At 43.3% G+C, this 12,442-nt stretch overlaps 1 protein-coding gene across 1 annotated transcript in view; it reads left to right on the plus strand.

Moving 5' to 3' along the window:
• The window catches only part of LOC119386906 (BEN domain-containing protein 5-like), a 17,671-nt gene extending 9,504 nt beyond the window's left edge, over positions 1-8,167 (plus strand). Inside the window, exons 5-6 of the mRNA XM_049413304.1 lie at positions 7,788-7,862; positions 8,005-8,167. Coding sequence (XP_049269261.1) covers positions 7,788-7,862; positions 8,005-8,129 — 200 coding nt within the window. The 3' untranslated portion in view covers positions 8,130-8,167. The remainder of the gene's footprint in view (positions 1-7,787; positions 7,863-8,004) is intronic.
• Positions 8,168-12,442: the final 4,275 nt, after the last annotated feature.

Below are 12,442 nucleotides of genomic sequence, written 5' to 3' on the forward strand. Positions count from 1 at the left end.
TTGTGCTTTTATTACAGAAGTGACATTGAGTACAAATAAGTAAGGAATACCTTAGCGCTAGTTAAAGTTGCAGAAGAGCACGAAGTCTGGCGTCACACAAGTTTCCCAGTGATGACCACCATCCCTCAGTGCATCCGTCCTGCTTATCACTTCACGAGACAGAATTGAGAGCATCAGAATTTTTAATCTTATTGGTTCCTTGACATGGTTTCGTCAGCGTCATTTAATTGCGTCTTTCGTCTTTAGCAGCTAATTCTTTGCCGCTTTACATTCTCTTTCGCTGTTCAGTGATTTCGTGAAGAAGCGGAATCTAAGTAAAATGCAGAACTTGATGGAGGCTTTTGTGATGAAATTTGAATGTTCTTCACATCCCATATGAGGCAAATCAGTTTTTTTTCTCAAGAAAGCGCTGAAATCAACAATGCTCTTTTCATGCAGCTTACTCACGCTGAAATAAGTGATAAACTATTTTCAAGTTTTGCAATAGCTGCTTTGAGAGGTCCGGAGGGGTATATCAGGCCTCCGTATCAAAGTGCGCTGGAATAGGGAGGCCTGATCACTCCCCGTAGCTGTGTTTCTGTCTGATGTGAGACATATGTTGCACAAGTCTCGCACTGTGTCTGTGCCTGACGCTACTGCAGTCTCCGCGCCAGGCTGTCAGCGACGTCAATTGTGGCAGGCGAGAGTGACTTATGTCATTGCCAGATAAAAGATAGCTGATGACTTGCGGCGAACAGTTCCCCGACTTTGGTGGTCTGCGAGGTTGTAAAATGCAGGGCATTTATAGTATAATCAAAAATGAGCAGCAGTGGGATGATCATTTGTGCCAGAAGACTGCCGAACAATTCCCAAATATTTGCCAGCTTGTCCTGGCTTAAATTTGAGGTCATCAAATATCTCAAACCAGCAGACCTGAGGAATTCGAGCAGCTGCACTGTGCTCTCAATTGTGACACGGAGCCCTTCTGCTGTGCTCGATGAAAGGAAACCGCCAATTGGGTTGGTGGCATGTGTCTCCCCATTCTTTTAAATAACGCAGAAATTCTTTCAGAAACGCACAGTTAGGCGAAATTGGGTAGAGGGCTTTTTTTGGCGTTCGGGAGGTCATTATTCTAATTACCCTTTCATATTTTTAATAAAGCATTGAGAATTGGCTCCACGGGGCCACAAGCTTTCTCGTCTTTGTCGGAATACAAAAATTACCCCTAATGACTTAATTTATCGCCGAAAAGTTGAAAAGGGTGCCTCCCTAATTTTTCAAATGCATTGAGATGGATATGAGCATTCGTGATGCTTGGCGTCCACCTTTAGCGTCACACTCTGACAGCCTGGAAGGAATGAACCATCTGTTTCTGCTTTCTCACGTGAAGCGCATTGTACAGTGAGCCAATCCTCGATCGTTGCTTGTTGGAGGGACACTTTAGGCTCTTTTTCGGTGGTCTAAAGCGTATAAAAATAGTGTTTCTATTTTGATACATTTGAGGGAATGTGTGCTTGCTACCCGCTTGCGAAAGGAGACCTATACCGAAGAACAACCTAAACGTGAATAGCCGAAAGGCGAAAAGCACGCGAGTCTGTCATGTGCGTTCTCTGTTTTGGAAACCGATTTCGAATACCTTGTACACGATGCGAGGGAACGGTCAGCTATCCCTATACTTCAAAAAAAAAAAACAAAAAGCAAACGAAAGAAATAGCAGCGAAACATGTTGCGGTGGGCGAGCAGTCGACAAACTGACATTGAACGACACATCTGGGTTGAGTATTTCTTGTGCCGCGAATGTGTTCTTGTGCTGCGCTTCGAGCCTATTTCCCGCTCATTTCGGCATGCAGCAGTGTCATTAAAGAACGAACCTATATATATTTTCAGTGGAGGAGCCAAAAACCAAATACAACGCACATATGAAAGCCAACACCTGTTTCATTGCATAATTTCGAACCTTGTGGCAAGGTACTCGTGGAAAAGATACCATAATGTCTGTTCTTCGGCTGATACACCTGGTTCTGATGTGCCAAGCTTCTGCTGTAAATGTCTCAGCCTGTTGGAGGCGCAACTTATTTGTGGCGTCATTGTACAGCTATATTATAGTGCCTAGAAATACAGTATATTCTAGGCACTGTAGCTATAGTATCCCGGCTGCCGCCTCCCTGGACCGCAGCAAGCTTGGACAAAAATAAAGTTTTGTATATATATATATATATATATATATATATATATATATATATATTATATATATATATATATATATATATTGTAGGACCGTAATAGATCTAATAACACTTTGAGCGAAATCGCATGAACTTAGCTTATCGTTAAAAAAAAAATCTTCTCCAACATTACAATGCCTGTAATATACTCACCCATTCTGAGAACTGCACTGCGTTTATTGTCCTCCGTAACACATCGAGAACCAACCTTTATAATTACGAGACTAACACACTAAATATATCTGAAATAACGTTCTTACTCTCAGAATTGTTTGCTTATTAAAAACTGATCTTAGAAATGTTTGGTACCTTCGTAAGGACAATTTAACAGCATATATATAATGATGGCAGTCTTGTGATAACAGTAACTCCTTAAGAAAAAAAAATAAAAGCCAATTTTTGGCCCGTTCTGCTTCGAGTAACTGCGCGCTCTTAAATGAGCGTCTGGATCCACACTGATCTTAGTGTGATCACGGCAGTGTCCAGACAAGAGACGACGTTGAATGCAATGTTTGGTCGGTTCAAGATTTTCCAGTCTCTGCCCCACACGAACAGAACGAAAAACGTGTTAGTTCATGCGGGAGCGCAAATAAAAGGCAAGGCGCGATACTCCACCGATTCCTCCTGCGCGACATGCACCGTGCAGGCGCTCCGATGGACCGCAGCGCCCCTGCGCAAGCATCCGCGGCGCGGACGCGGCCTTGCATGGGGACGGCGCGGAGACGGCAGACTAGCCAGTATATTCTAGGGACCGTAACCTGCGTGCATCGCGCACATGTCGCGCAGATATGCTAGATTTGCCTACGATCGCGTGTTCTAGAAGTTGTACCTACGATCCTGATCTGTCGGCTGCGTTACCTTTTTCTCTTTCACGTGTGTACAGTAGCGCAAGAATGATCACGCACGCAAAAGTGCGGTATGATGATGATCGAAAACTTGCGGTTGTGGACATTCGAGACATAGAAAACTTCCATCCCGAGAACGCGAAGGATTTCAAATCGAAGTTCTTTTATTCGGTGAAATGGACCGATCCGGACGGGACCTCGAGCTTTTACCGGGCTCGGATTCTAGCTCTGGGAGGTAAGCTGTTCGTTTGAGCACACATTTATTTTGCCTTGTCAAGTGCATTTCTTGTGTTCCCGCGGTGCGCATATGCCTATCGTTGTGGACGCTATCCGATGCGTGCGGTCGGTCTGAACAATGACACATAATTTTGTCTTGAAATGAGCGTAATTTAAATATATTCTTGCAACTTCCGTAATTTCCAAATACACCTAAAGAAGCTAGTGTAGTATAATTAGTAAATTACCATACATGCTCAACTGTCTTTTGCGCCCAATCTCTTCTTCCAATAAAACTTGTTGCTAGGCGAGATGCATGTTTAAGGGATCGCCTTCTTCCATTTTCCGAGTCGTGCTATAATTCCATGCAGTAACAGCACAACTCGATAATTGCCCTTGAAATGTAGCACTGATCCAGATCATACCCCTCTCCTCCCTCACTTTTGACGTTTGTCTGCGCAGCTTCCAGCGTACGGGCACGTGTTCGCCACGTGCCGCACGTGGCGAACTCGAGTCCCTCGCAGCTGACTTCATGCCCTTAGAGCACTGTTACGTAGGTCAAATAAAATAATTATTGATCGCGAGTGTTCATGCAGTAGTCATGAATATTGATTAATATGCCCACCAGTGAGGTCCCCCCCCCCCCCTTCCCAAATGAAAAGAAAAAAAGAAAAGAAAATCTGGATTTAAGCATATATATATATATGAAGTGTATTTGTTCCCTCTTAACAAATATGCATATACACAAAGACAGTTAATGAGCACATGAAAATGTTTCATGGTTGCTGTGATACTACGCACAAATATATTTATTCTCCCTGCTTCTGTTTGAGGCTTATTGCATGTAGAGCATGCACTTTTTATGATTGATGCAAGGACTACTGAAAATTCTAAGGATCCTTTCATATAAATGGAGGCTATTTAAGCATACACTCAGCATAATATTCTTTCCCACTAAATCTGTTGCCACTGTTCTGTGTTTCCCTTTTGTACTTGCAGTGCAGCCTAGTCGCACATCCATGGCTCATAATGAAATTGTTTTCTTTTAAGATTTTTCAATGTGTATTCCTTTAATATTTTCCAGAATCAGAAGAAGACCTGGAGGCGGAGGGAAGAGGCCGGCAGAGGCTTAGATTTGAAAGAATGGCATATTCGCCTGACGGCGAAGATGAAGACGATGATGTCGAGCCAGAGGTACTTGTTTACGTAGTGCTGTATCCTTGCTTATGCATTGTATGACTTTAAACAGCCTCATAATACGTTTTTGGTTTTGTGTGCCAGCGTCCTGCAAAAAAGCCCTCTGGCCCAAAGCAAGGAGCTATTGGACATGTTAAAAAAAAAAACTGACGACATCCAGCAAAGGGAAGAAGCTGCTTTAAGAAGCAGAAAAAAGAGGCCAACATATGACGATAGGGGTGGCCTAGTCACTGAGCTGAAGTACAAGGTACAGAGACTTGAAGGCCTTGTGGAAAGAAAGTGCAAAAAAATTGAGGAACTGCGAAACAAAACGAAGAGTTGGAGCAGGAGGCCATGAAGCTGAGGCAGCTGAACATGAGGCTGCAGGAAAAATGCTGACAGCCATAGATGAAGGCACAGGTATGGAATTCAGCTTTCTGTAGTTTTATGGCTTCTGTGGCTGCTACATGGACTTATTTGTAATTTGTATGCCAGTAGCATAGCCAGCAATTTTTTTTTGGAGGGGGGGGGGACTCAACTATACTTTATGTACGTTCATGCATGCATTTGTATGTGTGCCTATATTGCCAAACTTAAATGTTGGGGCGGGGCTTTGAACACCCCCTGGCCCTCCCCCTGGCTGCGCCAGTGGTGTAAGCATTGCCTCTACCTAGATTATTTTGTTAATTATAGGCTTCTTTCAAATTAAAACTTCCTTACAATTTCAAATCATAAAATTAAACAAGGGGAGATGTTTGTGCATACCATGTTTACACATTTATAAAATAAGGGGAGAGTTTGCCTTCGTAGAATTGTAAGAAATTATATAAAAAGGTATTACAGTATAACATGAGCTCGCCATACAATGTTGGAGAGCTTTTCTTCCAACCAGTGGTGACGATCTTGCATAGGACCACAAAAGGCTTTTCAAGTCGGCAGAGCATGAAAGAACTTGTCACCCCATAATTAAATGCTCATTTATGCCAAGACACAGTGATGGGAATGGCCAAAAGTGTTTTGTATCAGGTTTTGTAGCAGGAAAAATGATGATTTGTAGCAGCTGCCCTCAGTTTTGTAGCAGGTTGCGAAAACGAAAAAAAAAAAACAGGTCAGATGGCGTTTTAATGGTTTTATTATACAATAAAATGAAGTATTAAATACAGTGTGCGCATGAGTTCAATGACGGCGCAACTAACGCAAGCTTTAAACAAAGCCTAGGATCACAAATATATGAAGACTGGTTGACACAAAGACAGCCTCGCCGGTACGACTGCGAGCTGCGGCACGCAGCGAAAACTGGGAATGAGCCGCACACTGCACTCAGCTCAAACGACAGTGCCACCAGGTAGCGACACCATAGTGTTTCCTACAATACTTACTAGAGGGAACTCTGGCGCTAGTGTCTATGGGAGCTGCAATGCATCGCACTTCAGCCAGCATGGGAATCATGGGTAGTACACGGATTTGTCTAAAACTTCGTTCTTTAGGCTCTGCTTGGCTCCGCGTCGCCTGCATCTGCTTTGTCGCAAAACGAAGTTCAGCAAAAATCAGCAGTTTCACTTCACCACTTTAACTTCTTTAGGCTCACCGATTCAAATCTGGTCACGAAGGTCACAACGATACATTCTTTATCCGAAAGAAAACCAAAACATAGCAATAAACAAGCCACAAGTGCGTTCGAAGCCCACAAGCACGAAGACTAGGCAAATCCGTGTACTACCCATCATTCCCATGGTGGCTGAAAGATCGCAGTGCCAGAGTTCCCTCTAGGTCATTTTAGGAAACTCTATGACCGACACTACACAGTGACAAGCCTACGCACAACTACAGCCACGTGCCCACGCATTGGATTGTATTGGATTGGCTCTGCCTACGAATGGCACGAGAGGCGGCAGCCTATCTGCCACCTGGTGTTGCTGAAAAATCCCCTTGACGGTGGCCTCCGAGATAAAGCAGCGCATTGCCAGGTAATCTCGGAGGCTATGCGTAGCAGCTTTGGAGCAGTTCTGCTCATTTGTAGCATGGATGTAGCAGCTTTCACGAAATGTAGCAGGTTGGAGCAATGGTGCTCATTTGTAGCATAGATGTAGCAGCTTTAATGAATGTAGCAGCTTGGAGCAATTGTAGCAGCTTTCCCATCACTGCAAGACACCACTGATTATGGGTTTCCAATTTCTTTGGACAGTTTATTGCCTTAGTTTTAAGCAGATCATTGTACTGTGTTTTCTTCATCATGTTTTACCAGGCAGTGGTTGCATGTGCAAAACATTGCACAGACCCAACACGTTGCCATTGTCACTTAGAGTGCTCTGTGAAGCTGCTTTGAAAAAGAAAAATAAGTAAGTGCCGTTATATTTGTAGCTTGGTTCCACATTTAATATGAGGTGTGTTCTCAAATTGTTAGTTACAAAAACAAAACAAAAATTAAAAACTCTTGTGTCAGTACAGTACAGTACTTGCCTTTGTACAATTTCTTTCTTGGATGTAGCGATATTTGGATGTGAGCCTTTATATTGAAACTCATTTGCTTTAAATATTGATTCCTGACTATGCTGTCATCTTAAAGTGACCGAGTTCTGCTGTTTGTAATGAGCCATGCTTCGTGTTGATGATGCAGGCTACAGTAGAGCTTCGTGCTCCACTAAGAGCGGACCAGACCACTCGACGAGGGAAGTGGATATTGACAGCATGGACGTGATTCCTAGGGAGAAAACACCGCCACAGGATGATTACGCAAGAAAAGAGAATGCCATGGTAACGTCCACATCTGAAGGGCAGCTTCAGCAATTTTTAGTATTACGTACAGTTGTCATCATAAGTGAAATTTTCCTTGTGCTTGCCTAAACAGCAAATGCTGCTTTTTTAAATGGTTGTTAAAATGATTTTTTTTTTTTTGCTGCAATACGTTTCCTGATGCAGGTGGACATTGGCGGTGGCCTTCAAATAAATTCTAGCGCATGGCACCACATTCAGGGCATCAAAAGGATTCCCTTTTCGTTAAGGACCTCCTCCTGGGAATTGGCCCAAGGACCAGCTGAAAAACCGCTCTTTGCAAGGTGGTTTCTGTTCTATAGAATTCCTTGTACTTTCTTACAGCGGAGCTGTTAAGCCAGCTGTAATCTGTCCACCGTGAACAAAATCCTCAGGTGGGTATGCGTCAAAGGAATTGGGCAAGCCCCACTACGAGTACAGCAGGTGCAAGTGTTAAATGAAAACTTCGCTTGACGAAGTGGAGCATGTGAAGCATGCAAGAGAAGTGAGGGGAATAAAGACATTACAAGATAGAAAGACTAGACAGAGAGAAAGATTGTGTTATAGTTAATCACCGTTCATTTGTGTCTTACAGGGAAGCGGTGTCCACGATTTCCCGATCGGCCTGCAAAGGCTCCACTGACACCTTGGAAAGTGGAAGTGATGCGTGGTAAGTGTTCATGCTTTTTATGATGTTTTGGTGCAAACTGTCTTTGGTCATTCTGCTTCAGACCGTAGTCTTATAGACTATTTTTGTTTAAAAATTGTTTCTTCGTACCAGTTAGTGAGGCCTTGTGAACTTTTTGTTTTAGACTGTTACAGACGGAGACTGCAGCGCCAGGGGATTCCCGAAACCCTTATGCCTGCTGCACTCAAGCAGCTGAACCATTTCGTGGTTGAGAAGCTGGCAGACCTTGAGAGGCTGGCAAAACGGTGAGGTGCTGTTATAAATGTGTTTTGACTAATTTCAGGGAGGTTCTTTGTATGTAGTTTTTAAATGACATGCAGCCTGGTAAGAAAGTGTTTAAAGCATCATACTGACTAAATGCCATGCCAGTGCATTTGCTTACATCTATGCAAAGTATCATGTGGAGAAAGCTAGTCTTGAGCTTGCAGCACATCAAGTTAACACTGTTTACTCAAATCTGAGCCAGCCCAGATTCTAGGCTGACCCCCTAATGTTTGAAGCCAGAAAAAACAAAAATGTTACCTCAAATGTAGGCTGAGCAGGAAAAAGAAATGTTACAGTGTGCACGAAACTCGTACAGAATATACAGTCAAACACAGATATTGGGTGCGAGGTCCTCCACTAGAGACGTGGGCACTGCAGTCGTTATGACGTGCAGGGTTGGATCGCGTGATTCACGTTGCTCTGGTGAAGGGAAGTGGACGGTTCAACGCGTTGCTTTTAACCACGATTTCTGGTGTTTTCCACTTTGAACAGCGTTGTTTTGTTCTCACTTCATGTGTGCGGACACCTAGACTTCACAATGCGGGAAAGTGCAGTCAAAGTTATCGGCAGCATGGTACTTTATGCTGCTCCATGCCACAGTGCGAGTCTAGCGTCAGCTTTCACTTTCACCGTTACCCTGCTTTGCAAGAGCGTGATACCACTGTCACCTGACATTCGTTTATTGTTATTTCGAGCTCATGGGGTTCCTTGCTTATAGAGGACGTCTATACAATGAGCCCATCTAATGTGGAAGTGCTAGACTAATTGCATAAAGAAATTCCGATATATAATATGTGAAACGGCTGCTGTTCATGTTCATTGTTCTACATCTGTGCCTAGGCTCGCACAATTTGTGCAACCTGCACGTCAACTGAAGGCTGAATTAGCTATATTTGTTTCAAAACCGACTGTGGGTATGTCGCCCGAGTGACCAAACCAAGCTAATTTTCAGCCTTTGAGCCACTAATAGTTGCGTGTGAACATTGGCGTGCAGTGGTTGAGCTGCCTATGCAGTTGTTTTTCCTGCTTCAAAAGCCACTTCTATCACTCCATTATAGCCACAGAGAACTTGTTCGTTTATTATGGTGTAACTACAACATAATTTACATACTTTGTGTGGAAGTGTGTAGGAATAGCTTTTTTTCTTTTTTTTTTTTTGCAGCAAGTCTCTCCACCATCTGTTACAGCCAAGAACACAGATACATTCATAGTGTGCTTCAAGGGCAGCACCACAATATCGTTGCATCCTGTGTATATGTAACATTAGTGACGTGAACTTGTAACTTTCATGCACTTATGTATTTTTCAACACTTTCAGGGAAAAGGACACAGGAAATTCCTAAGTGTGGCAAGGTGCAAGTTGAAGAATAAGGAGTACCTGATTTTTTGCTAGTCATTATAACTTTTACAATGCTTTTAAAGTAATAATTATCGTAAAACAAGTACCTCCATTGTATGGTTTTTATTTGATGTGTGTGCATTACATATCATTCACAAATAAGCATACCAGACCATTTTGTTCAGGATCAACATTTCTTTTGTCCAATTCGCTATCATTTTTGCGTCAAAAATCTGGTGTACTCTTTGCCCATGTTTTTCAGCCAATGGAAGAATATTCGGGTCAAGCTAGACCACCAGTTGTGCACGAGTGTACTTCAAATGGTTGACCAGTTGCGCACCACCTAGCTCTAACTGGATGACCATGTGTGTTCAACTGGCTAACCAATTAAGCACCAGTTGGCTCTAGCTGGGTGACCATATGTTTTCAACTGGTTAACCAGTTGGCTTTAACTGGATCACCATATGTGTTCAACTGGCTAACCAATTGGACACCAGTTGGCTCTAACTGGTTGACCGTATGGTTTCAACTGGTTAACCAGTTGGGCACCAGTTGGCTTTAACTGGATCACCATATGTGTTCAACTGGCTAACCAATTGGGCACCAGTCAGCTTCAACTGGATGACCATTTGGCTTGAACTGGATCACCATATGTTTTCAATAGGTTAACCATTTGGACACCCATTCACACTGACTGGTTGACCAGTTGGGCATCAATATGTTTAATTGGATGACCATTTGTTTTCAACTGGCTAACCAATTGGGCACCAGTTAGGTTCAATTGATGACCAGTTGGCTTTAACTGGATGACCATATGTTTTCAACTGGTTGACCATTTCGACACCAATTTACATTGACTGGTTGACTAGGTGCACACCAGTTATCTATAATTGGTTGACCATGTGTGTTCAATAGGTTGACCAATTGCGCACCATTTGGATTCAATTACGTCCAGTTAAATGCAATTGGAAAACCAATTGGCCACCGGTACTGCCCAAATGGTTTTGCCAATTGGACGTAAACTGGTCTACCAATTGGATATAATTGGTGCGCTCTCAACTGGTGGCGAAATTCCAATTGGTCGAAAACCAATTGGTGGCAATTGGTATTTTTCCAATTGGACCCATTGACTTTTTTTGACTGGGCAACTAATGACGTAAGTGTGTCACCTGCACAGTTGCCCGTGTCTGGTGCTTTTACCAAATTGCAAAAGCTAAGGGAATTCACGGCAGCAAGGAACTGGGTCGATGTGGGATGATCATTGCACCCGGATAATTGACGAATGATCCCGAATAGCTTTTCGATTGGATCTCGGGGATTGGAACGGCAGCATTCTTTTCCAAAGGCTCGTCTGCTCTGGTATATTACGCTGCCACTGCTGGAACAAATGGTCGTCTTCGGGACTCCGAACAATGAAAGCTTCTGCTTGCACGATTTGTACCCAGTTGAGCATCTGGGCACAAAACAGTGGCTCTGACGTCTGCTCATGGCACACACTCCGCAAAAGACATAACGTAAACACGACAAGGCTGTCCAACCAGCAAATGTAGCACGAAAGAACAGCGTAAATAGGCAAAAGAATCACGTCTAACCGGCGAGTTCCAGCATTGAACAACGTGCGCAGTAGTGATGCAGAACTATCGATGGTACTATCGATACTATCGATAGCTGAGTCACTATCGAACTATCGATGGTAAAAGATACTATCGATAGTGCTATCGATAGTAAGTACTATCGATAGTTTAAAATCAACAGCGCGAACTCATTGCAGAATAAATTTGGTTCCCCGCGCGCGTGGTACATAGTGCAGCCGGAGGAGCAGGCTGAAGGCAAGAAAGTTGACATGCTTGCTTTCTTCACCAGAGTGCTTCGCTGAAACATGGTCATAAAGTCAAACTATTAAGCTGTAGCGGAAAGGAAGCCGTTACATGGGTGGAACTGCGCGGCTTCAGTTTTATATTGCATTTGACGATTGCAAAATCAAAAATTATCAAGAACTAAGTTTGTTAATGGTAATTAGATGTAACTGGTTGCTTTTAAATGTTAATTTATTGATGGACATATGCCGCCATTTTCACTGCGCAAATAATTTCTCTCGATAAAAGTTTCCTCATAAATTAAGCGAAGCTGATAGTAGGCTATCGCAAATATTTTGGCAGTTTGGCCAGCCAGCAACAGCATCGTTATTCGTACCGCTATGGATAGTTTGCCACGTGGTTGTGACGGTGAAGAATGCTACAGCAAGACTGGGAAATACGAAGCTCTTTTTTTTTTTTTTGGTCGAACTTGTGCCCAGAAAATCAAAACTCAGAATACAAGCGATACACGCTGCGCACTGATTGCGGCGAGAGCAGTCGCCGGCCGTCGAGTAATCTGACAATCGGTGGAACGCTTCGTCTTTTATACATCAGTCGTCAAACGTTCCAGTGTTATCGCTATTGCTCGCGTAAGCTCTCGAATAAACTTGAATATTCGCGTCCGGCGCGTAACCTTAAAATGTCAAACAATCGCGAAACTTCTCAAACATCGCGGCGCGGTCTGCGTCAAACGCAGCTAACAGTCTGTGGGTGAAACCCGAATACATCAAAATAAAGCAATAAACACGCGTGGAAGTAATATCGCTACTAATATTACCAATGGTACTACCGATTCGACTATCGATAGTTTATCGATAGTAGTACTATCAATAGTTTGTTTACACTATCGATAGTTTCAAAGAAACTATCGATACTATCGATAGTCAATTTACCGATAGTTCTGCATCACTAGTGCGCAGCCTGAGAGCCTGACGTGTATACGACAGCGCGCGCCACCTAGCGGAAACATCGCAAGGCGGCGTCACTACCTCCCATTGCAGCCGCTTGGCGGTGATCACACTTCTAGTATTCTAGAGTCACTGTATATGCTACCTTTAGGTAGCAGAGTAGCGCATAGGTCCGGCTAGCAACCACATCTATGC

This window comes from Rhipicephalus sanguineus, chromosome 3 (genome assembly GCF_013339695.2).
Source record: "Rhipicephalus sanguineus isolate Rsan-2018 chromosome 3, BIME_Rsan_1.4, whole genome shotgun sequence".
NCBI lineage: Eukaryota > Metazoa > Arthropoda > Arachnida > Ixodida > Ixodidae > Rhipicephalus > Rhipicephalus sanguineus.